The following is a 26,747-nucleotide window of genomic DNA, read 5'->3' on the forward strand; positions in this document are numbered from 1 at the left end:
TAGATGTTGGGAAGATATTTCCATTGGTAGGAGAGACTAGGACCTGAGGGCACAGCCTTAGAGTAAAGGGAAGACCTTTTAGAACGGAGATAAGGAAAAACTTCTTCAGCCAGAGAGTGATGAATCTATGGAATTCACTGCCACAGAAGGCTATGGAGGCCAGGTCATTGGGCGTGTTTAAAACTGAGATAGATAGATTCTTGATTGTAAAGGAGATCAAGGGTTATGGGGAGGCGGAGTGAGAATGGGGTTAAGAAACTTACCAGAATGGCAGAGCAGACTCGATGGGCTGAATGGCCCAATTTCTACTCCTATGTCTTATGGTCTGGAGGATTCTGCTCTGCGCTCTTCCCTGAATGACTGACTCAAAATTCACTGTTAGCATTCAGGACATTAAAACTAATGATAACAAAGACATTCTGTGACACTCCAGCGTGTGACCTATGGACAGCAATCAGGAGAAGAAGACCCAACAGAACTATTCTCAGTCCCTCCCACTCAGACAATGCGGGATGACATCTGCCATTGACCTTACTCAACCACTAGCTCAGGACCTACAATTCTAATGCTCTAATGCAGGACAATCATTTGCAGAGTAGATTTCAACAGACACAATGTGACACAAATCATGTCCAGAGATTAATAATGTCCTCCTGACTTTCAAGATCTACTTGTAATACTTTTTGTAATCTCAGTACCTCAGTAGCTGATGGAAAGGCTTGTGCAGGGCTGTAATAGGGGCTTTAATTTGTGGCTTTGAAATGAGGTAAAATTCAGCATCTGACATCAGTTCAGCCTGTGTCTTAGTGATGAAGGCGTCGTACTCCTAGGGGAAGTAAAAAAACAGCAGGAATGACCAAATGTTACTGTCTCAAAGGCTAGGTAAATAGTCAAAACACAGACATGAGGATGACATTAAAGTAATGCTGCAGTCAAAGATTGGCTGACATTACAAACAATTATCACTCTTCCAGTTTGACTGGCTTCTTAATGCTAGATACAGCAGCTGCCAGTCTTAGAAATACTGCTGAGTTGCTTAACTGAGATTGTTGTATAGTCATTTATTTTTAAATCTGCAAACCTTTTAATTTCCTGTGGCATTTAATATAGATAAATAAATCATGGAATCCCTACAGTGCGGAGAGAGGCCACTCGGCCCATCGAGTCTACACCTACCCTCTGAAGAACACCCCACCCAGATCCCGCACCCCACACAATCCCCATAACCCTACATTTCCCATGGCCAATTCACCTAGCCTATCTGTCCCTGGGCAATCTGGCATGGCCAATCCACCTGATCTGCACATCCCTGTGGGAGGAAACTGGAGCACCCGGAGGAAACCCACACAGACACAGGGAGAATGTGTAAACTCCACACAGACAATCACCCAACGTTGGAATCGAAGCCAGGTGCTTGGTGCTGTGAGGCAGCAGTGCTAATCGCTGAGTTATTGTGCCATCCAAAGTTGTTAGATAATTCATTAGGTTGGTGCACAGGACGAATAACAGTAGCTATGAGGAATGGGACATCCTGTGGGGAAAAAAGGACAATGACACTCATACATTATTCTCTTTGACGTGCACAACGAACCTCCAGCTGCCTGCACAGATCAGCTTCTTCCATCTTTAATCTTTCTCTTCGCTGCCTCTTCTGCTCAGTCTGCAGGTCAACCAGCATTGCCTTACCATTCACCAGTTCACACCTCAGCGGGGATCTCTGGTCTTCTCCAGCATCTGGCTCCTGGGCTGCCTCTGGAAAGAAAAGCACGTGTGCCTTGATTGGTCAATGAAATGTCCCACTGCTTTCTGTGGTGGAGTGTAACTTAGGAGTGAGAATTCACTCCTCCGATACCATGACACGTCTTTATTCTTTCATGGGATGTGGGCACCATTGGCAAGGCCAGCACATGTTGTTACTCATAGATAAATAAATCATGGAATCTCTACAGTGTGAAGAGAGGCCATTTGGCCCATTGAGTGTGCACCTATCCACTGAAGAGCACTCCACCCAGATCACACGCTCCACCCTATCCCCATAACCCTGCATTTCCCATGGCCAATTCACCTAGCCTGCATATCCCTGGATACTATTGTCAATTTAGCATGCCTAATTCACCCTTAAACTGAGCAGGGGGGGTTAAGAGTCATTTCAAGAGAATGTGTAAACTCCACACAGACAGTCACCCAAAGTTGGAATCGAAGCCGGGTGCCTGGTGCTGTGATCCCCAATTGTTGGGATCAGTGTATTGAAGAACTGCAAAATTTGGATATTTCAGAGGACAGTTAAGAGTCATTACTGTTGGCCTGACAAGGGAAAAATGGCATATTTGCTTCCTAACAAAAAATAAAGAGATTCAGAACCCAGGTGTGTTTTTGCAATAATTGATGAAAGTTGTCATGGTCACCATCTTTCAATGATGACGAGACTTTCATTTCAGATTTTCTTCATTGGCTTTAAATATTGACAGCTGCTGATGCAGGATTTGAACCCATGTTCACCACCTGGGGCCTGGGACAGGGTTTATAAGAGGGTCCAATAACTGGGGCCCAAGGCTCAAAGGGTCTGCATTTGAATCCTATTTGGGGGAAGCGTTGGCAGGCTGCAGTGCTCGAGTGGGAATTGGGAGCTGGGCCAGGAACCTGGATTTCTGTTGCTGGTCCTGCTCCTGCCTAAGCTTCTGAATAACTCATTCAGTAATATTACCCCACTATACGGCCAACTCCATCATGACACCCTACTGCCTGGGGTAAACATGTCACAGTGTTAAAATGTAACTGCACTTGTTCTAATTATGCCTCATTTTTTAAACCATAATATCTGCATATAGAGTCATAGAGATGTACAGCATGGAAACAGATCCTTCGGTCCAACCCGTCCATGCCGACCAGATATCCCAACCCAATCTAGTCCCACCTGCCAGCACCCGGCCCATATCCCTCCAAACCCTTCCTATTCATATACCCAGCACCAGGCCCATATCCCTCCAAACCCCTCCTATTCACATACCCACCCAAATGCCTCTTAAATGTTGCAATTCTACCAGTCTCCACCACTTCCTCTGGTGGCTATGTTTCTATAATGAGAGGGAATCTTATAGAAACATAAAATTATGAAAGGAGTAGATAAGATGGAAGCAGGGAGGTTGTTTCCAATGACATGAAACTAAAACTAGGGGACATAGCCTCAAAATAAGAGGGAGCAGATTGAGGGCTGAGTTGAGGAGGAACTTCTTCACCCAAAGGGTTGTGAATCTGTGGGATTCCCCGCCCAGTGAAGCAGTTGAGGTTTCCTCGTTGAATGTTTTTAAGGCAAAGTTAGATAGATTTTTGAACAGTAAAGGGATTAAGGGCAATGGTGAGCAGGCGGGTAAGTGGATCTGAGTCCACGATAAGGTCAGCCATGATCATACTGAATAGTGGAGCAGGCTCAAGGGGCCAGATGACCTACACCTGATCCTAGTTCTTTTGCTCTTATTTCCACCTCCGTTTCTTTGAAAAAGAACAACAATACGTGCCTGACACACATTTTGTCCCAAATAATCATTTGGATTTCAAACCTGAGGAATGTAACTGTCTTAAAACTCGTCCAGACCAGATGCAAACCACATCCAGGTGTAGGACCAGAACAAGCGCTCCCCAAAACATATTTGGCAGCAGATCTTTACTGCTTGTACTGTTCCCTCAATAGTTATTTCTTGAGGGAAGTAGCCACAGAAAAAAAAGGAATGGCCTGCTGCATTGTGCCAATTGTGTTGTCTTATGTGCATTTTGACAGATAGTTCTGAGGTTGAAGTCTGCATCGTGATTTCTGAGCTCAACATCTTCACACCACTGCAATACTGAAGGAATATGGAGCATTAATTGAGAGCCGATTGGTGGGATTCAAGTTAAAATTTCAATGGAAACTGAGGAGTTTTCACTGTGCTTAGAATGGAAGGTGATGGCGCTTTATAGCTCAGGGTATCGAAAATCAACTATTCACAGAAATAATGATAGAGTTGGTCAGGTGCATGCAATCCTTCGCCAAAATCAGCTACTGAGTCTGGAAAGGCAGAATGATGGGAACTGGCTGTGTGGATGTTCTAGAAGATATTCCCTGCGGGTTTCTGAAACATAACCCAAACCTCTGTACCCTCCTCGAGCTTAAATGGGTATGAGATGCCATCACTGTGTTGGAAACAGTTGCTTGATGTGATTTCCTTCAGAGTAGCTAATTAATAGCCAGAGGGCAGCATTTTCATTTTAGAAACTAATTCACGGTATGTGGGTATTGCTGGCTGGTCCAGCTTTGGCTGCCCATCCCTAGTTACCCTGAGAAGGTGGTGGCAATGAGCTGCTGCACTTCATGTGGTCTAAGATGAACCACAGTACCATGAGGAAAGGAATTCCAGGATTTCGACCCAGCAACTATGAAGTAACCGCAATATATTGACAAGTCAGCATTGTGAGTGGCTCAGAAGGAAACTTGCAGGGGTTGGTGTTCTCAAGTTCCCTTGTCCCTCCAGGGGGGTAGAAGTTGCTGGTTTTGAAATCATATGCAATGCATGTTGTAGATGGTACCCACTTCTACCAGAATGCATTGATAGAGAGGGTGAACTTTAAAGGTGATGGAAATGATGCCAACCAAGTGGGCAATTGGTTACATGTGGCATTAAGCTTCTTGGGCTTGGTGCTAAATTGAGGAACATGGGCAGGTTGTCAAAGCTAGAGTGCCAACTAGAAGCTTTCTCCTAGAGGCCTGTCAGATAGTGAGCCACAGCAGGATATCAGTCAGGGTATATGAGAGAGAGGGCACTTCTAAATGGAGGAACTCTTTCTCCAAACTCTCTGAAGTGTAAATATCACAGCAAAGTCACTGCCATGAGAGGAGGGTGGGGAGGGTTGTTTTATTTAATTGTGATGTGGATGTCACTGCCTGGCCAGCATTTATTGCGTGTCCCTTGTAGCGATTGATAGAACGGGGTTGCTAGGCCATTTCAGAGAACCAGGAGACTGGGAGCACTGCAGATGCTGGAGAGTCAGAGTCAAAAAGTGTGGCACTGGCAAAGTGCAGCAGGTCAGGCAGCATCCAAGGAGCAGGAAAGTCGACATTTCAGGCATAAGCCCTTCACCAGCAACATGAGTTGCGAGTCAACCACATTGCTGTTGGTTTGGAGTCACATGTAGGCCAGACCATTTGAGGATAGCAGATTGCCTTCCCTGAAGGACACTACTGAACCACATAGGTTTTTCTGACAATGGTTTCAAGGCCATGGGTAGATTCTTAATTCCAATTATTTGCTATTGAGTTCAAATTCCACCAGGTGCCATAGTGGGATTAGAACCTGCATCTCCAGAACATTTGTTGATTTTCTGGATTAACAATCTAGTGATAATATTTCTAGGCCATTGTTTCCCCATTCTGCTTCCAAAAGATGAGACTGAGTTGTCCTACTAGACTTAGGGACCTGAAGACTAATTGTAAAATTCCTGCTGGTTTGTGAGCCCTGTCAGGTCATTAATTGGCTTAAAAAGCTATTCCCACATGAGGGCTGGTAGGCTTTCCATTTGTAGAATGTCTCCAAGGAAATGGTCTAGAGGAGGGAAGGAATGGAGGGTGCAGGACACAGTCGATAGTGCAACTTCTAGTATCTGTCTACCTCCCAGCCCAACCCCAGTCAGGCCTAAAAACCAGGCCCTCTGACTCTGACGTGAGAGTGCTACCCACTGAGCCACAGCCAACATACCCTGGCCCTGACACTCGCATAGATAATCAGAGAAAATGGCAGATTCACATTGTGGGATATCCAGACACATCCACTCTGGCCAGCCTTTCTTTTCCCTCCCTCGAGGCATCATACTCCCTAGAATGGAATGCTTTCAGTGTCCAAGAGCTCTTGTGTGTGCTTGGGAGCATGGCAGGAGAGGGCAGACAAACATAATGTTCATCCCCTCGCAGAAACACACATAAAGGACAGCCTTTAGTTTCAAAACCATAAGCCATCTATGGTATGGTACCTTAGAAAGGAACTGAAAGATTGGGGGAAATGTTGGCAGGTGAAAATGAGAAATCTAGCAAGAAAACGTTAATTGAAATATTGAATTGAAAGATTTATTTTCCCAATCTTACCAGTGATAAGTAAACCTTTCTCTGTCTGAGTCTTGGCCATCTCTATTGCTGACTTTTCCAAAGGTTTCAGAACTATTGCAGTCGTCTGGTCCCAGCTTTCAGCAGGAGGTTTCTGAAATGAGGAAACGCAAAAAAAACCTTCCAGTATTAACTGCAAACTACAAAGCAAAGTTGAATTTTCAAGACTGAGATCAGTTGTCCAGTGTGAGTCATTGGAGTCTAGTTCATCTTCTGGTTTCAGGTTTATGAGTGTTATGGTTGAGTCCGGAGCTGTCATGAATAGTCCTGTCCTCAGGCGATCACTGCTCAGAACTTCCAGAGATTGCAAATGTGCCACAGAATCATATAACCACTACAGTGCAGAGAAAGACCATTCGGCCCATAGAATCTCATCCGTCCACCTTATTACCTTATTTTCTGTGGCTAATCGACCTGACCTGCATATCTTTGGACTGTGGGAAGAATCTGGAGCATCCGGAGAAATCCCACACAGACACGGGGAGAACGTGCAAATTCCACACAGTCACCCAAGGCTGGAATCAAATCTGGATCCCTGGCACTGTGAGGAGACAGTGCGAACCACCGAGCCACCATGCTGCCCATCCTGAAGTTAAGATGAGGAATGCAGAGGTTTCTCCACATTGATAGATGTTTGTAACTACTTTGCAGATGATCAAAATTAACCAAAATCTACAGAAAATGATGAGCTTTCTGTATGTCTTTTCTTTAAAAGAATGGCTCGCTTTTGATTTGTTACTGGTCTCTGAAAACAGTACTTTAGCCAGTCATCAGGATGCTTTGCATTTGTGACACTTTTCAATGTGACTTGGGTTCTCCAGATCCAAAACTGATGATAGACATATTATGTGTCATATTTACTCAACATTACTTCTTAAGTTGACATCAAAAAGCCCCAGTAATCCTGTGCTCACATTTCAGCAATAATGTCAAACCTTGACCTAACATACCGTTAAATAACAAGATCATACCCTGTTTAATAATATTGTCAAAATAATATCAAAACTGCAAGGTCATTTATCGACATCCTCCCCTGAGTCTACAAATACTTCATCCCAGGGTGAACTTTCAATGAACCAAGCCTCATGCCAGTCACTCCCAGAATCATAATGAAGCAAACTGCCACAGCATTGCAACAGAATTCCTTTTCCATTGATTTCCTGCTGCAAGTCCAAACGAACCAACCATTTCTCATCAGTAGGAATTCCAACCTCTTGCCATTCAGCGGCACATCTATGGAATCCTAAGGGGCCGAATTACCTCCCATTTACTGCTCTGGTATGGAACCTTAGCACACAACATTCCTGAGCATGGACTATTTGTTAATGCTGAGGACAAGTCCAAAAGTAAACTTTAACCAAAAGCAGCCGCACAATTTAGCTCAACCATCGTTGAGTCATCAATTTGTATTTGTTAAGTATTTTCCATTGGTTTGCTTTCAGCTAAATTGTTTAAGGAATAATGAAGTAATCAAACTTTGCACGCATTGTCTATTTCTGAAGTTGGAAGGGATTTTGAAGCATTCATAGGACATCTGGGGATTCCGGATTAACTTAAGTACATGTTGTACAGTGTGAGAGCTTAGTTTTTGATGCAACTCTGCTCACTTCAATACTGCACTAGAATAGATCAACTGGATTGCAGGGAATTCGATTAGTGTTTTGTTTATCCTGTGTAAAACCTTATTAACATACAGTACATTAGAAAATTCATTTTTTACTGTATGTCAGGAAAACCTTTCAATTTGCACCTTGGCAGATGCTGAAACTGTGAGTTTATAGTTTTTCAAACTATCTAATTAAATTTACAGTTCATTTATCATTAAAGCATCTACTTTCTTTCCTCCCTTTTCACTTTTATTCCATTTCTCTTGCTGGTTGAGACTCCTGCTGGGTTATGACTTTATGAGCGTTGCTATCTGATGTGAACCTGGAAATTGAATATGGGCAAACCATTGGACCAAGGTGGATTGGTTGGGTGGGGGCAAATTAAAGAAATGAATCTCTTCCCATTCCATTCTAGAATCCCAATGGCTCAAATCACCTCTCATTTTTTTGTTTGTGTAGAGTCTGAGCACACAGCATTTCTGAGCATAGTGGTGTCCCCACTCAACAGTCATACATGCCTTTTCCAGCAGGCATGGTTTGGAGATGCACGTGTTGAACTGGGGTGTACGAAGTTATAAATCACACAACACCAGGTTATAGTCCAACAGGTTTGATTGGAAGCACACTAGCTTTCGGAGTGACGCTCCTTCAGCCACCTGGTGAAGGAGCGGCGCTCCAAAAGCTAGTTTGCTTCCATTTAAACCTGTTGGACTATAACCTGGTGTTGTGTGATTTTTAACTTTTCAGCAGGGGTCACTGAAGGCCTGTTAGGAGGGAGGACCTGAGTTGATTGATTTGCTTCCTTGGTTTCAAACTGCTCTCATTGTGGTTGAAGTCAACTAACTCATTCTGGACGAGGTGTCTTCATGCTATTAGTCCAATAATCAATCCCTTGTCATGAATTGATTAATTACATAAGTTAGTTTATTTAGAACAGTGAAACACATAATAAGCTATAAAACAAACATTACAGCAAGCCGACTGATTTCGGTGTTCACAACTTGCAAACCCAAAGACAGCAAACTGACAGGCAGAGTCACAACATTGTATACACAGAACATTAACTCCTTCAAGAAGAAATCTTTTCAAGGGAAGATAAACCAACAACACAAGCCTCATATCACGCTGGTCTGAAAGCCCTCATTGGGAGGGCTATTTAACAGCACAACCCCACGAGTCAACCATCCCACAAGGACAATTACATGAGTCACCAAGCATGTATTTACCACAGTCTGTTGCCCTTGGCAATGCTCATCCAAAGGGGCAACTACAGCCAAGGTCACGACTTCATCAGCACAGAGGGATTTGTTTGATTCGGTTGAGTGTGAGCATTCCTCGCTGTTCCAATTATCTAATTTGAGAATAAAACAGAAGAGAGTAGCAAGGAGAGAGGAAATGCCTTTTGTCACATAGATTGAGATAATTGCTATTTCAATTGCTGGTCTGTGTTGAGCTTATTAATAAACGACAGAACATGATTAAAGAGACACTTGTACCCCTGCTCCTGAATTAGCAAGAGAGACATCACCAAGGAATCCTTACCATATATATATATATATAGTAAATAAATTAATAGCATTTACATAGCATCTTTTACCACCGCAGGATACCTCAAAGTACTTCACAGTAAACTGCTTTAAGTTGTGATATAGAAGAGCAAGCAAACAGTCTGTACTCAGCAAGTTCCAACAAACAGCAATGTGATAATGATCTGATCATCTGTTTAAGAAATATCTGTTGATGGGATAAAAGCTGGACAGAAGACTGGAAGAAGTCCCTAATCTTCCTTAAAGTAACACTATCTATTCATTTGGTCACACTAAACCTAAAGGGGCTGGGTATTAATACACACCACTTGTGCTACAGCATGACATGGCTGGTTTCTCTTAGAACATAGAACAATACAGCACAGAACAGGCCCTTCGGCCCTCGATGTTGCACCGACCTGTGAACTATTCTCAGCTTGTCCCCCTACACTATCCCAAAATCATCCATGTGCTTATCTAAGGATTGTTTAAATGTCCCTAATGTGGCTGAGTTGACTACATTAGCAAGTAGGGCATTCCACGCCCTTACCGCTCTCTGTGTAAAGAACCTGCCTCTGACATCTGTCTTAAATCTATCACCCCTCAATTTGTAGTTATGCCCCCTCGTATAAGCTGATGTCATCATCCTAGGAAAAAGACTTTCACTCTCTACCCTATCTAATCCTCTGATCATCTTGTATGTCTCTATCAAATCCCCCCTTAGCCTTCTTCTCTCCAATGAGAACAGACCCAAGTCTCTCAGCCTTTCCTCATAAGACCTTCCCTCCAGACCAGGCAACATCCTGGTAAATCTTCTCTGCACCTTTTCCAAGGCTTCCACATCCTATCTGTAATTGGGTGACCAGAACTGTACACAATATTCCAAGTGTGACCGCACCAGCGTTTTGTACAGTCGCAGCATGATATTGTGGCTCCGGAACTCAATCCCTCTACCAATGAAACCTAACACACCATATGCAATCTTCACAGCACTATCCACCTGGGTGGCAATTTTCAGGGATCTATGCACATGGACTCCAAGATCCCTCTGCACATCCACACTACCAAGAATCTTTCCATTGACCCAGTATTCTGCCTTCCTGTTATTCTTCCCAAAGTGAATCACCTCACATTTATATGCATTGAACTTCATTTGTCACCTCTCAGCCCAATTCTGCAGTTTATCCAAGTCTCCCTGCAACCTGCAACATTCTTCTACACTGTCCACTACTCCACCGACTTTAGTGTCATCTGCAAATTTACTAATCCATCCACCTATGCCTGCACAAATGACAAACAGCAGTGATTCCAAACAGATCCTTGTGGCACACCACTAGTAACTGGACTCCAGGCTGAATATTTTCCATCAACCACCACTCGCTGCCTTCCTCCTGAAAGCCAGTTTCTGATCCAAACTGCTAAATCACCCTCAATTCCATGCCTCTGCATTTTCTCCAACAGCCTACCATTGGGAACCTTATCAAAGGCTTTACTGACATCCATGTATACCACGTCAACTACCCTACCCTCAACTACATGCTTGGTCACCTTCTCAAAACACTCAATGAGGTTTGTGAGATACGACCTGCCCTTGACAAAACCATGTTGACTATCTGAAATCCTTTCCAAAACCTTTCCTACAACAGAAGTAAGGCTCACTGGTCTATAATTACCTGGGTCATCTCTGCTGCCCTTCTTGAACAAGGGCACAACATTTACAATCCTCCAGTCCTCTGGTACCAAACCTGTAGTCAATGATGACTCAAATATCAAAGCCAAAGATTCTGCTATCTCCTCCCTAGCTTCCCAGAGAATCCTCGGATAAATCCAATCCGGCCCAGGGGACTTGTTTACTTTCACTCCTTCTAGAATTGATAACACCTGTTCGTAACTAACCTCAATCCTTTCGAGTCTAATATCTCGTACCTCATTCTTCTCCTCTACAATATTCTCCTTTTCCTGAGTGAACACCGATGAAAAATGTTCATTTAGCACCTCTCTGATCTCTACAGGGTCCACACTCAACTTCTCCCTTTTGTCTTTGACCTGCACTATTCCTACCCTCATCATCCTTTTATTCCTCACAAACCTATAGAAAGCTTTAGGGTTCTCCTTTATTCCATTTGCTAAAGGCTGCTCATGTCCTCTCTTTGCTCTTCTTAACTCTCTCTTTAAATCCTTCTTAGCTGATCTGTAACTCTCCATTGTCTTATCTGACCCATCTTGACTCATCAAGATATAAGCCTCCTTCTTCTTCTTAACAAGAGATGTAATTTCTGTAGTAAACCACGGTTCCCTTACGTTATCACTTCCTCCCTGCCTGACAGGGACATACCTATCAAGGACACGCAATATCTGTTCCTTAAACCAGCTCCACATTTCCATTGTCTGCATCCCCCGCATTTCGCTACTCCATTCTATGCATCCTAATTCTTGCCTAATCACGTTATAATTGCCCTTGCCCCATCGATAACTCGATCTGTGGCATGTACCCATCCCTTTCCATCGCTAAACTAGACGTAACTGAATTATGGTCACTCTCTCCAAAGTGCTCACCTATAACTAAATCAAACACCTGGCAAATCATTACCAAGCACCAGATCCAGTGTGCCCTCCCCTCTTGTCGGCCCTTCGACATACTGTGTCAGGAAACCCTCCTATACACATTGGACAAAAACTGATCCATCCGACGTACTGGAGTTATAGCATTTCCAGTCAATGTTGGAGAAGTTAAAGTCCCCCATAATGACCATCCTGTTCCTTTCACTCCTACCCAGAATAATTGTGCTAATCCTCTTTTCCACCTCCCTGGAACTCTGTGGAGGCCTGTAAAAAACCCCAAGCAGTGTGACCTCTCCTCTCCTGTTTCTAACCTCAGCCCACACTACCTCAGTAGACGAGTCCTCATCAAAAGTTCTCTCAGTCGCTGTTATACTATCCTTGACTAACAAGGCCACACCTCCCCCTCTTTTACTGCCTTGCCTGTTCTTAATGAAAAATCTAAACCCTGGAACCTGCAACATCCATTCCTCACCCTGCTCTATCCATGTCTCCAAAATGGCCACAACATTGAAGTCCCAGGTATCTACCCATGCTGCAAGCTCACCTACCTTATTTCGGATACCTCTGATGTTGAAGTAGACACGCTTCAAACCACTTCGCTGTCTGCCAGCACATTCCTGTGACCCTGAAATCCTGTCCCTGTCCTTCCTAGTCTCATCCTCCTGTGCACTGCAACTACACCTCCAATTCCCATCTTGTTGTTCAACGTTTGAGGTATCTTGCCCTTCCAGGGTAATCTGAGGGAGAGTGGGCACTATTCCTGAAAGGTCTGAAAAGTCAAGAAAGAATGCTTCCCCACGGAGAGCATGGTAGAAGGCCAGAGCTCTCTCTTTCAAAACGGGTTTGAGGTTGGTGTCAAATGAAATTTCAGAACTATTCTCGAGTAAGGGGTTAAGGGTTAGGGAATTACATTGGGGGGTGGGGGACATAAGTGAAGATTAGTAATTCTCACTAAATGTCAAGGCAGTTGCCTTGAGAGGTGGAATGCCTCCTCCTGCAAGTTAGAAATCATTGACAGTACAGTACAGACCTATTCAACTCATCAGACCCATGCCAGTCATTAATGCTCCTCCCAGCCCACTATCTGAAGCTATCAACATACCCACCTATTTCCTGGACCTTCATGTCTTTATTTACATTCCCCTAAAGTGCAACAATGCTACTCACTTCAACTACATCCTGTTTTAGTAAGTTCAATATTCTGGTTGTTCTCTGGATAAAGAGTTTTCCCCCAAAATTCTTTATTAGATGTACTAATGCCATCTTATATTCCCACCTGGTTTACTAAGATCCTTTGTGGAAGGAAATCTTCCACCTTTACCTGGTCTAGCCTACATGTGACTCCAGACCCACAGTAACGTGGTTGATTCCTGACTCCCCTCTAATGGTCTAGAAAGTCACTCAGTTCAAGAACAATTAGGAACGTGTGACAATAACTGGCATTCTCAGCAACACGGACATCCCAGGAATGAAAAAAAAAACAAAACTAGTTCTGGCCTCAGTTTCATGTGAAAAGCTTACTCCCCCTTTAACCTTTTACAATGTTATTGACCAATAACTGGTCACCCCTCAGTCTTCTCCTTTCTCAAGAAATGAACCCCAGCCAAATTGGTCCCTCTCTCTTGATTAGATTCACCACTTAGTTTTTGTGTGAGCTACTTCTGTTTCCACTTTGACCTTCCAATTAATCTCTATCCCTGTCAAGCCCAGCATTCCAAACACCAGAACAAAGCCCCTAAATCAATCTTTTTTAATGATAAAAAGCATGCCAACAATCCCAGTGGAAAGTGCCCCTGAAGAGGCTCCTAATGCACAATGTGAAATTTTGCCAAGGGATATTGTCGCACAATAAACCCATAATGGCTGGCAGCAATTGGCAAGTTCTCAAATCTCTTACAGAGAGTTCAGTAGCAATTAGTTCTGCCTTATTTATGCCAGACTGAAGCCACAGAATATTGGGTATTAAAAAGCAACATAAGTTACCCTCATCCTCTTAAAATGCTAACTGAAAATAACAGAAAGCCGTGCTAATTAATTCTGTGCAGACTATTGGCTTCTCCATCTTCCTTTTACTGCTCCTCATGGATATTAATGGTGGACAATGGAACATTTTTGTTACAAACCTCCTTGCAAACAAATTTCCTACACCTCGACTAAATGTTTCATACAGTCGACACAGTCGCACACTCACCTTCTATGTGAGAAGATCGTGGGTTCAAACTCCTGGCTACAGCTCTCCTCACTTTCGAGGCTCTCTCTATGAGATATGAAACCAGGCTCTATGCTCAATATAAAATCGCAGGCAGGTGGGACTAGCTTAGTTTGGAATTATGGCCAGCATGGACTAGTTAGACCGAAGGGTCAGTTTCTGTGCTGTATGACTCTGTGACTCCATCCTGGTTCAAAGACTCAAAGAAGTACACTTCTCTCACATCATATTTGTCCTTTAGCTAACATGACTGCTCGTAGATGATCTGATTTTTTTTTGTTGGAGCTTTCTATGTACAAATCGGCTGTTCCATTGACTAGAATTTAAGAAGCAGGCCACTGGCTAGTGTGTCTTGAAGTTGTGAAAGATGCTAGCTAAACATTCTTTTATAGATGAGCATGTCACTGGCTGGGCCAGGACTTATTACCCATCCCTAATTGCCCAGAGGGCAGGTAAGAGTCAACCACATTGCTGTGGGTCTGGAGTCACATGTAGGCCAGACCAGGTAAGGATGGCAGCTTCCTTCCCTGAAGGACATTAATGAACCAGATGAGTTTTTCCTTGCCGATGGTCATTATCAGACCCAAATTCACCCATCTGCTGTGACAGGATTCAAACCCAGGTTCCCAGAACATTTCCTGGGTCTCTGATTTAACAGTCTAGCAATAAGGCCATTGCCTCCACTCATCTATCTTTCTTCTTAGACAATGTTGAGAGATTTATCATGAGTTTGAGGCAGATTGGGTCTGTTTTGCCCACACACCACCTACCCTGAGATCACCTCACTTGCACCATGGCCCCCACCATCTTGGATTGTTGCTGAGCTAAGTCTGTGCAATATTTCTGGACCCACAAAGTGTGATCGAGAGACAATAGGTTATAGCCAGGCAGCCCAAATCAAAAGTAGGGCACTCCAGAATGGAAATGAACCATTGCAATTAGTCCAGATTTCCTCACTTGGCAATGAACTCCAGTCTGGCTTTTCAATTTGCCAGTTCCCTTTAAACCATCAAGCCAACTTTTAATCACAAGGTCATAGAGATGTTCAACATGGAACTAGACCCTTTGGTCCAACTTGTCCATGCCGACCATTAATCTGAAATTAATCTAGTCCCATTTGCCTGCATTTGGCCCATATCCCTCTAAACCCTTTCTATTCATATACCCATCCAGATGCCTTTTAAATGTTGCAATTGTACCAACCTCCACCACTTCCTCTGGCAGTTCATTCCATACATGCACTACCCTCTGCATGAAAACATTGCCCCTTAGATCCCTTTTAAATCTTTCCCCTTTCACCTTAAACTGATGACCTCTCGTTTTGGACTCCCCTGCCCCAGGGAAAACACTTTGTTTGTTTACCCTATCCATGCACCACATGATTTTATAAACTTCTATAAGGTAACCCTTCAGCCTCCGACACTCCAGGGAAAACAGCCCTAGCCTATTCAACCGCTCCCTATAGTTCAAACCCTCTAATCCTGGCAACATCCTTGTAAATCTTATCTGAACTCTTTGAAGTTTCACAGCAGCAAAACCAGAGTTGAACACAGTATTCCAGAAGTGGCCTCACCAATGTCCTGTACATCTGCACTGTGACCTACCAATTCTTATACTCAAGCAAATAACATTTTCTGAAGAAGTCAGACTTTGTGAATTGTGTTCCTCAACTCTCTCAGAAGGAAGCAGAGTTTTTGAGTATTTTGAAGGCATGGGTATTTCGATTTTTTTATCAGCATGAGGACTGGTGAAAAGGTATGGGAGGTTAAGAACGAATGTGCAGTATTCAGATCAGCCACGAAATTATTGACTGGCAGGGCAGGTACAGGGGGGCTGAATGACCTATTTCTGCATATGTTGCTGTTGTAGAATAGGGCTATATCTGCTTTAAAGTGCAGCTAAATCCTCACATTTAGTTATCACTTCAACAGTAGGAGAGGGACTTGATACTGATTACTTCCTCTTAGTGTTCCAACCAGTTCATGGTTGGAGATTGGGAGGTGGAACGGGGTTTGGGGCAAACGGATGTGTTTGTGTGTGTGTGGGTGCAGTTGCAGGAGGAAATGACTGTAATGGGGAAAGTGGGCAATGAATAGAAGCAGGAACCTTTGGTAAAATGAGAAATCAGAACATCAGCCAAAAAGGTCACACGAAGTTCTCACACACCTCCTACAGGCCAGCTAAAGAACTGCAGTTGCAAATGTCAGGGAGGTGCTGACACATGCTTTGTTATTGTGTGTTATTGTTATCTGAAGGCCAGAGTCTGTGCAAGAGAACACATTGAATATGAGACACAATATTTCTGCTGAATCTTACCAGTCTCTGTTTTGCCTGGATCTATCTCCTGGGCTGGTGGACTGCAAGGAGCAACAGTGCCCGACTCAGTCCTGTGGACAGCCAGCTGCTCTGCATCGCAGCGTTGTTTCCACTCCAGCAAATCCTCAGCTTGTCGCCGACGTTTGATCAGCTCCTTCTCTTTCTTCGTCAAGAACCTGGGAAAAGCAATGAGGAAAGCCCCATTCCAGCTCCTCAGTCGCTCAGGAACCAACAGAAGTAACATGCAACATTCCCCAAGACTAGCTTCTTCATAGAATCATAGAATTCCTACAGTGTGGAAACAGGCGCTTTGTCCCAACAAGTCCACACTGACCCTCTGAAGAATGGTCACCTATCCACACCCTATATTTACCCCTGATGAAGGACTTATGTCTGAAACATTGATTCTCCTGCTCCTCGGATGCTCCCTGACCTGCTGTGCGTTTTCAGCACTACATTCTCGACCTTATATTTATCCCTGACTAATGAGCCCAACCTACACATCCCTGAACACTATGAGCAATTTAGCATGGCCAATCCACCCTAACGTACACATATTTGGACTGTGAGAGGAAACCAGACCACCCGAAGGAAACCCACGCAGACACGGGGAGAATGTGCAACTTCCACTCAGACAGTCGCTCGAGGCTGGAATCGAAGCTGGGCCCCTGGCGCTGTGAGGCAGCTGTGCTAATCACTGAGCCACCATGCCCCCCTTCTTCTTTACTTGTTCCCCCAACACTACTATGCCCACCTTCCTACTCCACTCCATCGTGTCCACCTTTCCTCAGATCAACAGGGGGGGGGGTCATGGCCTACTGGCATTCTCACTCCAGAATTAAATCTAAAGACCCCGATAATCTTCTGGGGACTCAGGTTTGAATCTTGCAATGGAGTTTGAATTCAAGAAAAATCAATTCGAGTGATGACCATGAAACCAGTGTACATTGTCAGAGAGAAAGAAAACTGGCTTATGAATATCCGTTAGGGATCCATATCCGATCTGGCCTACATGTGACTCTTGACCCACAGCAATGTGGTTGACATTTCACTGGCCTCTGGGAAATTAGGGATGGGCAATAAATGCTGGCCGAGCCAGTGATGCCAAAATCTCATGAATGAATAATAAAAAAAGGGGAGAAACAGGCTATCTGATGCCAGGCCTCAGCCAAAATCCCTTTGTTCTAGGCTTCCAGTAGAGGTGGTTGCACCATATCCCCTTCACTCACCTTATCACCAACATTAGCTGAAAGTGCCAACTTGCAGCTGAGTTAAAATTCTCAAATGTTCAAAGACCACCTTTCCTCAGCCTATGCTGGTGTAAGGATGTCATGATTATTTGGAGATATAAGTGAGAAATGGAAATTGGATGACTTCATTGCAGGGAAAGAGCCAGCTGTTTGTTTATTATAATTCAAAGGAAAAGCAAAACTGTGCAATGTTGCCTTACTGGTTACTGAAGAATATGTAACAATTGGAAGAAGCTGGGTTTGGTACATTTGTGGGACTAGTTGGCACCAGAGTTGAAATTAAACTACTCAGCAACAGCTTTTAGGTTGGTTTTAAGTAGCTGTTTGTCACAGAATGGAGAAGAGAGGGGGCAGTTGGGCTCTCAGACCTCCAAACTTCTGCTAGCAAGCCAGAACACTCTCTCTGCTTCTGGAAAATTAAAGGGAAATACTGTTCAAAGATTCTGAAAGGATACAAAAACAAAACCCTCCTAACACAAGCTGAGACCTAGGTCTAACTGACCTGATACTGAATTGAAGATTGCCACAAAGTTGGAAGCAAAGTGATAACATCATTAGAAGAACTCTGTGACATTCTCTTCATTTCCCTTCATGGGCACTTGATGCACATTGTTTCTTTTTGCCTGTGTTTTCCACCCACAGTGTTACCACATCCCATGCATGAATAAAATGAAAATGTAGTTGTTTCCCAGTACCACAACACAGTAATCAGGCCTTATAGATCGCTACATTTCAAGAAGGTGGTGGCAGCAAACAGACCACATGGAGAGGTGTAGACCCGGTTTAGCTGCACACCAAAAAGAATAGAGGGCGAGTGGACATATTCTTCCCATTGTTCCAGAGAGAATTTAGGGAACACCTCATCATGATTTAGTTTGATTTATTCATGTCACGTGTACCGAGATTCAGTGAAAAGTGTTGCTTTGCTTGATCTACAGGTAAATCATACCAAATGTCTTAGGGTAGCAGAACAAGGTGCAGAACACTGTTACAAACACAGAGAAGGTGCGGAGATCAACATTAACATTTGAGAGTCCATTCAGAAGTCTGATAACAGCAGCAAAGAAGCTGTTCTTGAATCTGTTCCTAAGTGTATTCAAACTTGTATATATCTGCCCAACATAAGAGGGTGGAAGAGAATATAACCAAGGAAGGAGGTGCTGATTATATTGGTTGCTTTCCAGCATGAAAAGGGTGAGAAAGGTGCATGGAACTCTGTTCAACAAAAAAGCATGTGCTGCTGGCTCAATTTATCATTTTAAATGTGAGGTTGAGAGATTTGTGTTCACCAGGGGCATTAAGTAACATGGAGGCAAAGTGAGTTATGGAGTTGAGACACAGATCAGAAAGATTTGCATTTACTAAGCTTACAACCACGATACATTCCAAAGCATCTCAAAAATGAAAGGCTCAATAGGCTGGGGCTATTTTCCCTGGAGCTGAGGAGGTTGATGGGTGACTTTATAGAGGTTTATAAAATCATGAGGGGAATGGATAAGGTGTATAGCCAAGGACCTTTTCCGAGTGTGGGGAGTCCAAAACTAGAGGACATGGTTTAAGGTGAGAGGGTAAAGAAGTAAAGGGGCAATGTTTTCATGCAGAGGGTGGTGCGTGTATGAAATGAGCTGCCAGGGATAATGGTGGTGGCTAGTACATTTACAACATTTAAAAGGCATCTGGATGGGTATATGAATAGGAAGGGTTTGGAGGGATATGGGCCAAATGCTGTAAAATAGGATTGGATTAATTTAGGATATCTGGTCAGCATGGACAAGTTGGACTGAGGGGTCTGTTTCCATGCTGTGCATCTCTACCACTCTACCACTCAAGTACTTTCTTGTTGGATGTGAAATCCAAACAATAATTTCTGATGCTAGATCAGTGACTCAAAATCTGAACATTGTTTCTCTCCAGAGGTTCTCCCATGCCTGTTGCGTATATCCAGTACTTTCTTCTCTCATTTCAGATTTCAAGCATGTTTGAAGTATTGAAGTACTTTACTCTGTCTAAGGAAATGTAACCATAATGGCATTGACCAGGAGAACAGATTTGAGGGACTAAATGGCCTCCCTATTTTTATCTGCCTGTGCAAGGATCTGAAACAATTAGGTCCTCCATCATACTTGTATCTGATTCCAGTGAATGAGCCAATGATCAGTGCGTGTTGACCGAATTGACTCACCTTTCATCCAACCTGCTGTGCATCTTCTTCAGTTGCTTCATAGCGATGCTGTCCTCGCTCCCAGAGGCTGACAGAGAAGAGCAGCTCCATTCATCCAGGTCGGGAATCCTGGGACTGAGTTCCGGACTTGCTGAGCCCTCAGAGTGACTGGCGACTGCTGAGTCAAGCAAGGTGTCCCTCGATCCCAAAACCTAAACATAGAGCGCCAAAAACCAGGCAAGGTGGAAGGGGTAATCAATGTAACCACCGCTACAGGAGCTGCTACCTGAACTGGACAGATTCCCTGACTCCCGGAACAAAGGAATGGTACAAATTATGTCCCATAGAGTGAAATATACTACCTTGCATTTTTATTCATATTTCCACTTGTAGCAAATGCCTTTTGCAAGTCATTTTGCTGCATTTTTCCACAACTCTCACCCACTCACAAATCTGCAGCTCAACCGAGCAGCCAGTCTTCAAGCAGGGACAGCATACTATTCAACCACAAGATGCATCACTGAATCATCATGCGTCTTGGATTTACCCGACTACAGAATTCATTGTAGCCATAACTCCTGTCAGCCGGGGTCCTTCCCAGCACAGTGAGGCATCACTGGGCGTGTTTGGACTCAGGATTCATCACTGATTCATTTTGTCTTTTAAGTCCAGGAAATTGAGGGCGCCCTGTAGCACTTTGGTTCGGAACTCAGCCCAGGTCAAGCTGCTCATTTTATGGCTCGGCACCGTGGCTCAGTGGTTAGCACTGTTGCTTCACAGCACCAGAGACCCTGGCTCAAATTCACCCTTGGGCCACAGTCTGTGTGAAGTTTACACGTTTTCCCTGTGTCTGTGTGGATTTCCTCCCACAGTCCAAAGATGTGCTAAATTGCCCATAGTGTGCAGGGATGTGCAGGTTAAGTGCATTAGCCATGGTAAAACCCCATTTGCGATTATGGGGATGAGGTGGGATGCCCTTCGAAGGGTTGTTGCAGACTTGATGGGCCAAATGGCCTCTTTCAGTACTGTACTCCTTCTATGATTCAAATTGGACCACTGATTAATATGGCAACACTGGAAGCATTTATTTTGAGACTCACTGGGAGCTTTGTGAGGGTGTGTATAAGATTCACATGACTGCGAAGGCCTAACAACAGCAGCGTGCAGCTTTGTTTCACCTTTAACAAACTGACATAGACTGACACTAAGCCACATAAGATGATAATAGAACAAATGACCAATAGCTTGGCCTGAGAAGGTGATTTGAAGTCGTGTCTTAAAGAGTGCAGAGAAACTGAGAGGATTAGGGAAGGTATTCCAGAGCTTCGGGTTAAAATCAGAATGAGTGACATTCAGAGATTCAGTGTTGTTGGGTTGGAGGGGGCCAGCTCTGAAGATGCCAATAAAATAACGTTGCCTAACCTGCAGTCATTAGAGACAGAGACAACAGGTGGTGTTTTAACCTGAGGGTTATCATGCCTCAGGTAGTGGGAAAAGTTGAGAATTCTTCATGGCAATTTCAGCTAGTGTGAGACTTGAACCCTCACTGTTGGTATCATATTGCATTGCAAAACAGCTCTTTAGCCAACTGAGATAACTGAACTGCACCCCTGAAACTAGTTTAGGTCCATGAGCTCAAAGGTGATAGGCAAGTGAGGCTTGTTATAGGTTGGGTTGTGGAGAAGTAGAGTTTTGTAACAGTTGAACTCAATGAAGAATGGAAGTTGATCAGGAGAACTTTTGCAACAGTTGGATTTGCAAAAGTAACAAAGTCTTTTTTCCTCTTACCTGGGGATCCATTGCTGATCTATCTAACTGGCACTGGAGGTGTGCAGTTGTCTGATGAATCCTGAAGATCTCTTGCTGCTGTTTTAGGAGCAGCTTCCTCTCCTGATGGGCTGCTTTGTAAACATTCTGGAGATGCCTGATCTCTGCCTGGGCACAGGAATGGAGAAGCAAAGTCAGGACAGATCACTGTGATACACGCATTGGCATCCAGACAGAAGCTGGACCATGCAAGAAGCAAAAAACAAAGTCATGAACAAAGCATTTAAATGGAAACTTTCACTATCTCAGGATAATCTAAAGCACTTGACATTTTCGAAGTGCAGGTAAAAACAATGACTGCAGATGCTGGAAAGCAAATACTGGATTCGTGGTGCTGGAAGAGCACAGCAGTTCAGGCAGCATCCAACTAGCAGCGAAATCGACGTTTCGGGCAAAAGCCCTTCATCAGGAATAAAGGCAGTGAGCCTGAAGCATGGAGAGATAAGCTAGAGGAGTTATCTCTCCATGCTTCAGGCTCACTGCCTTTATTCCTGATGAAGGGCTTTTGCCCGAAACGTCGATTTCGCTGCTCGTTGGATGCTGCCTGAACTGCTGTGCTCTTCCAGCACCACTAATCCAGTATTTTCGAAGTGCAGTCATTGTTGAAGTGTGGAAAGATGCAGGTAATTTTTGTACGGCAAGATCCCACAAACAGTCATGAGATGATATCAGTTAATCTGTTCTGTTGAGGTGGAATTGAGGGATAAATATTACACAGGACAATGGAAAGAACACCACCGCTCTTCATCAATCATGAGATCTTTTACCGCCACCTGAGAGGACAGACCTCAATTCAACTTCTCATCAAGGCAATCCCTTTGACAGTGCAGCACTCCCTCAGACTGCACTGGAATGTCAGCCTGGGGCCTGTGCTCAGCCGTCAGCAGTGGGAGAGGAACCCACAAATCTTGTGAGTCGGGGCGGGGGAGGCGGGGTGATAAGGCTATGCTTGTGAATAGAAATTTTATTACTCGTCTATGATTAATGTGATGACCACCAGCTTTAGCCTAGAGATGACTGAAATGACTTTGACCAAGTGAATTTCCAAATGTGACTGCTAATTTCCATGTATCCGTAAGATATAAGAAATAGGAATGTGAGTAGGCCATTTGGCTCCTTGAGCCTGCTCCACCATTCAATGGCAGATCCGACATTCTTCATACCTCCTTTCCGGTATTTTCTCTGTAACCGCTGATTCCCCAACTGACCAAGGATCTATCTATTTCACCCTTAAATATACACAAGGACACTGCCCCTGAAGCTCTCTATGGTAAGGAGTTCCAAAGACACTCAACTATCTGACAGAGAAAGAGGGGAGGGGAGAGAGAGAGAGAGGAGCAAAAGAGAGGGGTGAGAGAGAGAGGCGAGGAAGAAGAATGGGGGAGAAGAAAAGAAGGAGTAAAGAGGGGACAAGAGACAAGGGACTGGAAAGGGGAGAGGGAATGATCGTTCATGAAGGAAAAAAGAGACTTCCCAATTTTTCTCACCTTCTCCTGTTGTAGCTTCATCAGGATCTCCCGCTGCTTCTGGACAATGGCTGGCATTTTGTCATCTTGTCCTTTGTCCCGAAGATGTCTATGAAACCAATCAATTCAGTGGAAGCGTATTAAATATTCTTTACCTGCAAATGATAATCTGCGCCCATATATCTGGTTAGGTAATTAGCCAGAGTTCTGGCAGGGCTGGAGTTGCCTTCTCTCTCTATTAGAGATGCAGAATTGATTCAATAGCTGAAGAAGGAACACTCACTCCATTGTAACTAATTTGGCCTTTATATTTTAGATTTATGAGTTAGTTTGTCTAAACTGGTCAATTTTAGAGATTTTTTTTCCTAAACACATATTTTGCTATTCTAACGGGTCCAAGAGGCCATTTTGTTCCAATACATTATTTTTGAAAGAAGCTATTTTGTGCTGTCACACAGTTCCACCAACAATCTCAAAACATTGACCAACTAAATTCTGAGTAGTAACCAGCTAGCCTCAATATTATGTGATGGAGTTTTATAATACATTATTATCATTTAGGAGTTTGGTTTCTAAAGTAGAGGTAAATGGGTTTTGGTTTCAATTCTTTGGAGGGGACTTCTTAAAAAAAGAGAAGAGAAAAGAAGATCAATATTTCTGATCAGAGAGGTTAAAACAGTCTTTCCAAAAAAACATGTGACTTAGGTTAAGTGACTAGCAATCTACCTGGGAAGTTAAATGCAAATTATTTATAAAAACAATTTGTCAGAAGCAAGCTGAGTTCAGATGATCAAGGGCAGCTTTTAATTTTGTAGAATTATCCAAGCTATGAAAGTTTAGTTTGTCAACATCTCCAGCTTATAAGAATGTAGTTCGGAGAAGTCTTCAAGCTGTGAGAGTTCGAAAGAAACCTTCAGATCATCAGAGCTGGAAAGAAGCATCTCGGTCATCAGAGCTGGAGAAATACTTTTCAGCCGTCCAAGAATGACAGCCAGCTAGGTCAATCAGTCAGTCTGGGTCACACCTGCTAAATGTGCAGTTGAGTAAGTGATCTTAAAATAACGATAGCTCCCTCGGTTTGAGTATCTGTAAAGAATATTGCTGAGAATAGAGTTGAACCTTAACTTTACCTGTTTATGTTAAGATCCTACTGAATTGCTATTTATTTAAAACATGCAACTTTATAAAAAATTTTCTTTAATAAATATGCATTCTTTTGTTAAAGTATATTGGCAGTCTGACAGCTAGCCTGCTAGAACGTTTTCAACGACTGACCACCACAATAAACAAATTGCAAAAATACAATTTATGATCAATGTTCCCTCTAAGTTGTGAGTGTGTGCAGCTGCTCTGATATTCCGTGTAGGGCAATCAGTTGATCACGGCATTGATTCCCATCTCTGAAAGTCCCTGTCACATGTGGGTCAGTTAGAAATTTAGACGGAACACTGTTTATGAAGCATTGTTTGCTTATTTTAAGATAAGATGAACATCCATGAAACTTCATTTAGGGTAAGAGACTACATATGTACAAATTCAGATCCAATCAAACCAATCAATACCACATTATTACCAAACTGGATTTCAACAATACGTTTTAATTACTGGTGGTTAATGCTGTAAGGAGTATAAAAGAAGGGTCCACAGTGCTATTCCTGAGAATTCCCAAGAATCCATGGTAGGTGAAGTGTCATTCTGCCTCAGGCTAGGATTCAATTTGACTGAGTTTTTGGGGACAGTCTGTCATTGTCAAAACTAAAGGCATTTTGTTTTGAGGAAGGGAAGGGTTTCCTCTCAACAAACTGGATTTTGTATTCAGTATTGAAGCCCATTTTAGATTTATGGTAACTCCTTTGTTCATTACTCAAATAGTCTTGATCTATTAGATTACTGTATAATTTTGTTCCATTATGATCAGTCAAGTTTGATATTATTCATTAACTCAGTGTCCTGGTCTTGCCCAATGGTGTATCTCTTTTAAAGTTGAAGGATCTAAACTACAGAGTTTGCAGAGGTTAATTTAAAACTTTAAATGAGGGGAGTTCAACCAAATTGAACCATTCTGAATTGTCTAAATCCCTTTCTAAAACACACAATATGAATCATAGTGTAAGGCCCAGAGGGGGACTCCAAGGACTACCATAACTGGCACAGGGGTTGCCATTATTCTGCACAACATTCTAGCTGTGTAGATAATGGAGCTAACCAACCTGGAGCTATAAGTATCATGGACAAGACCGATGCCTCCCATTATATTGCATCTTATCTAACAAAATAGTTAATATCACACCATCCTGACTTGAGTCTATATCATTGTCTTTCACTGTCCAAATGGATCAAAATCTTGGCATCCCCTCCTGAACACATTGGGGTAGACCACCAGCAGTTCTAGTAGATGGTTCACCACCACTTTCACAAGAGCAGTGAAGCTTGAGGTGATAGATGCTGGCCCGGTCAGTGATGCCTGCATCCCATGAACAAAAATAAAAGAGGGTTCCTGCAACTGAGGGCATTAAGTGCCAGAAAACTGGGGTGACCCTTTTGGGGCCTGGAATTACCCCTTTCCTGAGCACTAAAACCACCTGCGATGCTCCATCCATGCCCCTGCTTTCTGAACTAATGCCACCCCAGCATGATAAAGCTTCTTCATTCCCCTGGCACTCCACCTCCTACCTCAATCTTCCACCTCATCCTCCCCCTGCACTCCAGTGATCATTTCCCCTACTCTCTATCACGAGGTACTGATCGACAGAGAATTATCCGTAGCTCAGGTTGAGGTTCTGGATGTAGATTCTGGATGCGAGCAAACCCACGTCTGGAGAATTATCCAGAATTTTTACACTTCAGCAACAGGCCATTCTCCCAAAAGGCCTGGTGCTTTCACCCTCCCTACTTCAGAGACACCCATGAACAAGTGGCCAGGACTGGGAATGTATTGCCTGAGGATGTGCTGGAGGCAGCTTCAATTGTGACTTTCAATAGAAAATTGGTTCATTATCTAAAGAGACAGAGTTTGCAGGCTATGGAGCGAAGGAAAAGATTAGGATTAGGAGAGTTGCTCTGACAAAGAGATAATGTGGAGATGCTGGTATTGGACTGAGGTGGACAATGTTAAAAATCACACAACACCAGATTTAGTCCAACAGGTTTATTTGGAAGTACAGGTTTTCAGAGCACTGCTCCTTTGTTAGGTAGCTGGCTATTTGACGAAGGAGCAACGCTCTGAAAGCTTGTACTTCCAAATAAACCCGTTGGACTATAACCTGGTGTTGTGTGACTTTTTTAACTTTCACAGATAGATGAAACAGTAAGGGTATTTTTCTAAGAAACTAAATCTCTGCGAAAGAAATAACTAAAAGTTGAAAGAGATGCTAGGATTGTTACTGATTCTGTTACAACTTGAAGTTTATGTCTGTCACAACCACAAAGGAATGTTAATGCTGACTGACCATGATCCCTTGGCTTTTGCAGAGATATTTAAATGCTAGGATATTTGGATGCAGCTTGTTAATTCAACCTTAGAAGAATTATTCACATTGCTGGGAAAGGTAAGATAAATGCAGACCGTGATCAAGAATATAATGATATTGTAATATTTGGAGATTTAAAAGGTATCGTAAGAAATTGTATAAATCCTGTATGAAGAGCGAATGAATGTAATTAATGTACTTATATTTGTGTTTTGTTGTTAAATGT

General features: G+C 43.3%; 1 protein-coding gene across 4 annotated transcripts in view; it reads right to left on the reverse strand.

Moving 5' to 3' along the window:
* The window catches only part of LOC140469383 (centrosome-associated protein 350-like), a 161,867-nt gene that overhangs the window by 26,898 nt on the left and 108,222 nt on the right, over positions 1–26,747 (reverse strand). For all 4 annotated transcript variants that reach the window (XM_072565847.1, XM_072565846.1, XM_072565848.1 and 1 more), the window contains 8 exons: positions 23,073–23,160; positions 21,547–21,693; positions 19,780–19,970; positions 16,348–16,523; positions 8,961–9,085; positions 6,110–6,221; positions 1,592–1,752; positions 699–826 (listed from right to left, as the gene is read on the reverse strand). In XM_072565847.1, coding sequence (XP_072421948.1) covers positions 699–826; positions 1,592–1,752; positions 6,110–6,221; positions 8,961–9,085; positions 16,348–16,523; positions 19,780–19,970; positions 21,547–21,693; positions 23,073–23,160 — 1,128 coding nt within the window. The remainder of the gene's footprint in view (positions 1–698; positions 827–1,591; positions 1,753–6,109; positions 6,222–8,960; positions 9,086–16,347; positions 16,524–19,779; positions 19,971–21,546; positions 21,694–23,072; positions 23,161–26,747) is intronic.

The sequence above is a fragment of the Chiloscyllium punctatum genome, chromosome 49 (assembly GCF_047496795.1).
Source record: "Chiloscyllium punctatum isolate Juve2018m chromosome 49, sChiPun1.3, whole genome shotgun sequence".
Classification (NCBI taxonomy): domain Eukaryota; kingdom Metazoa; phylum Chordata; class Chondrichthyes; order Orectolobiformes; family Hemiscylliidae; genus Chiloscyllium; species Chiloscyllium punctatum.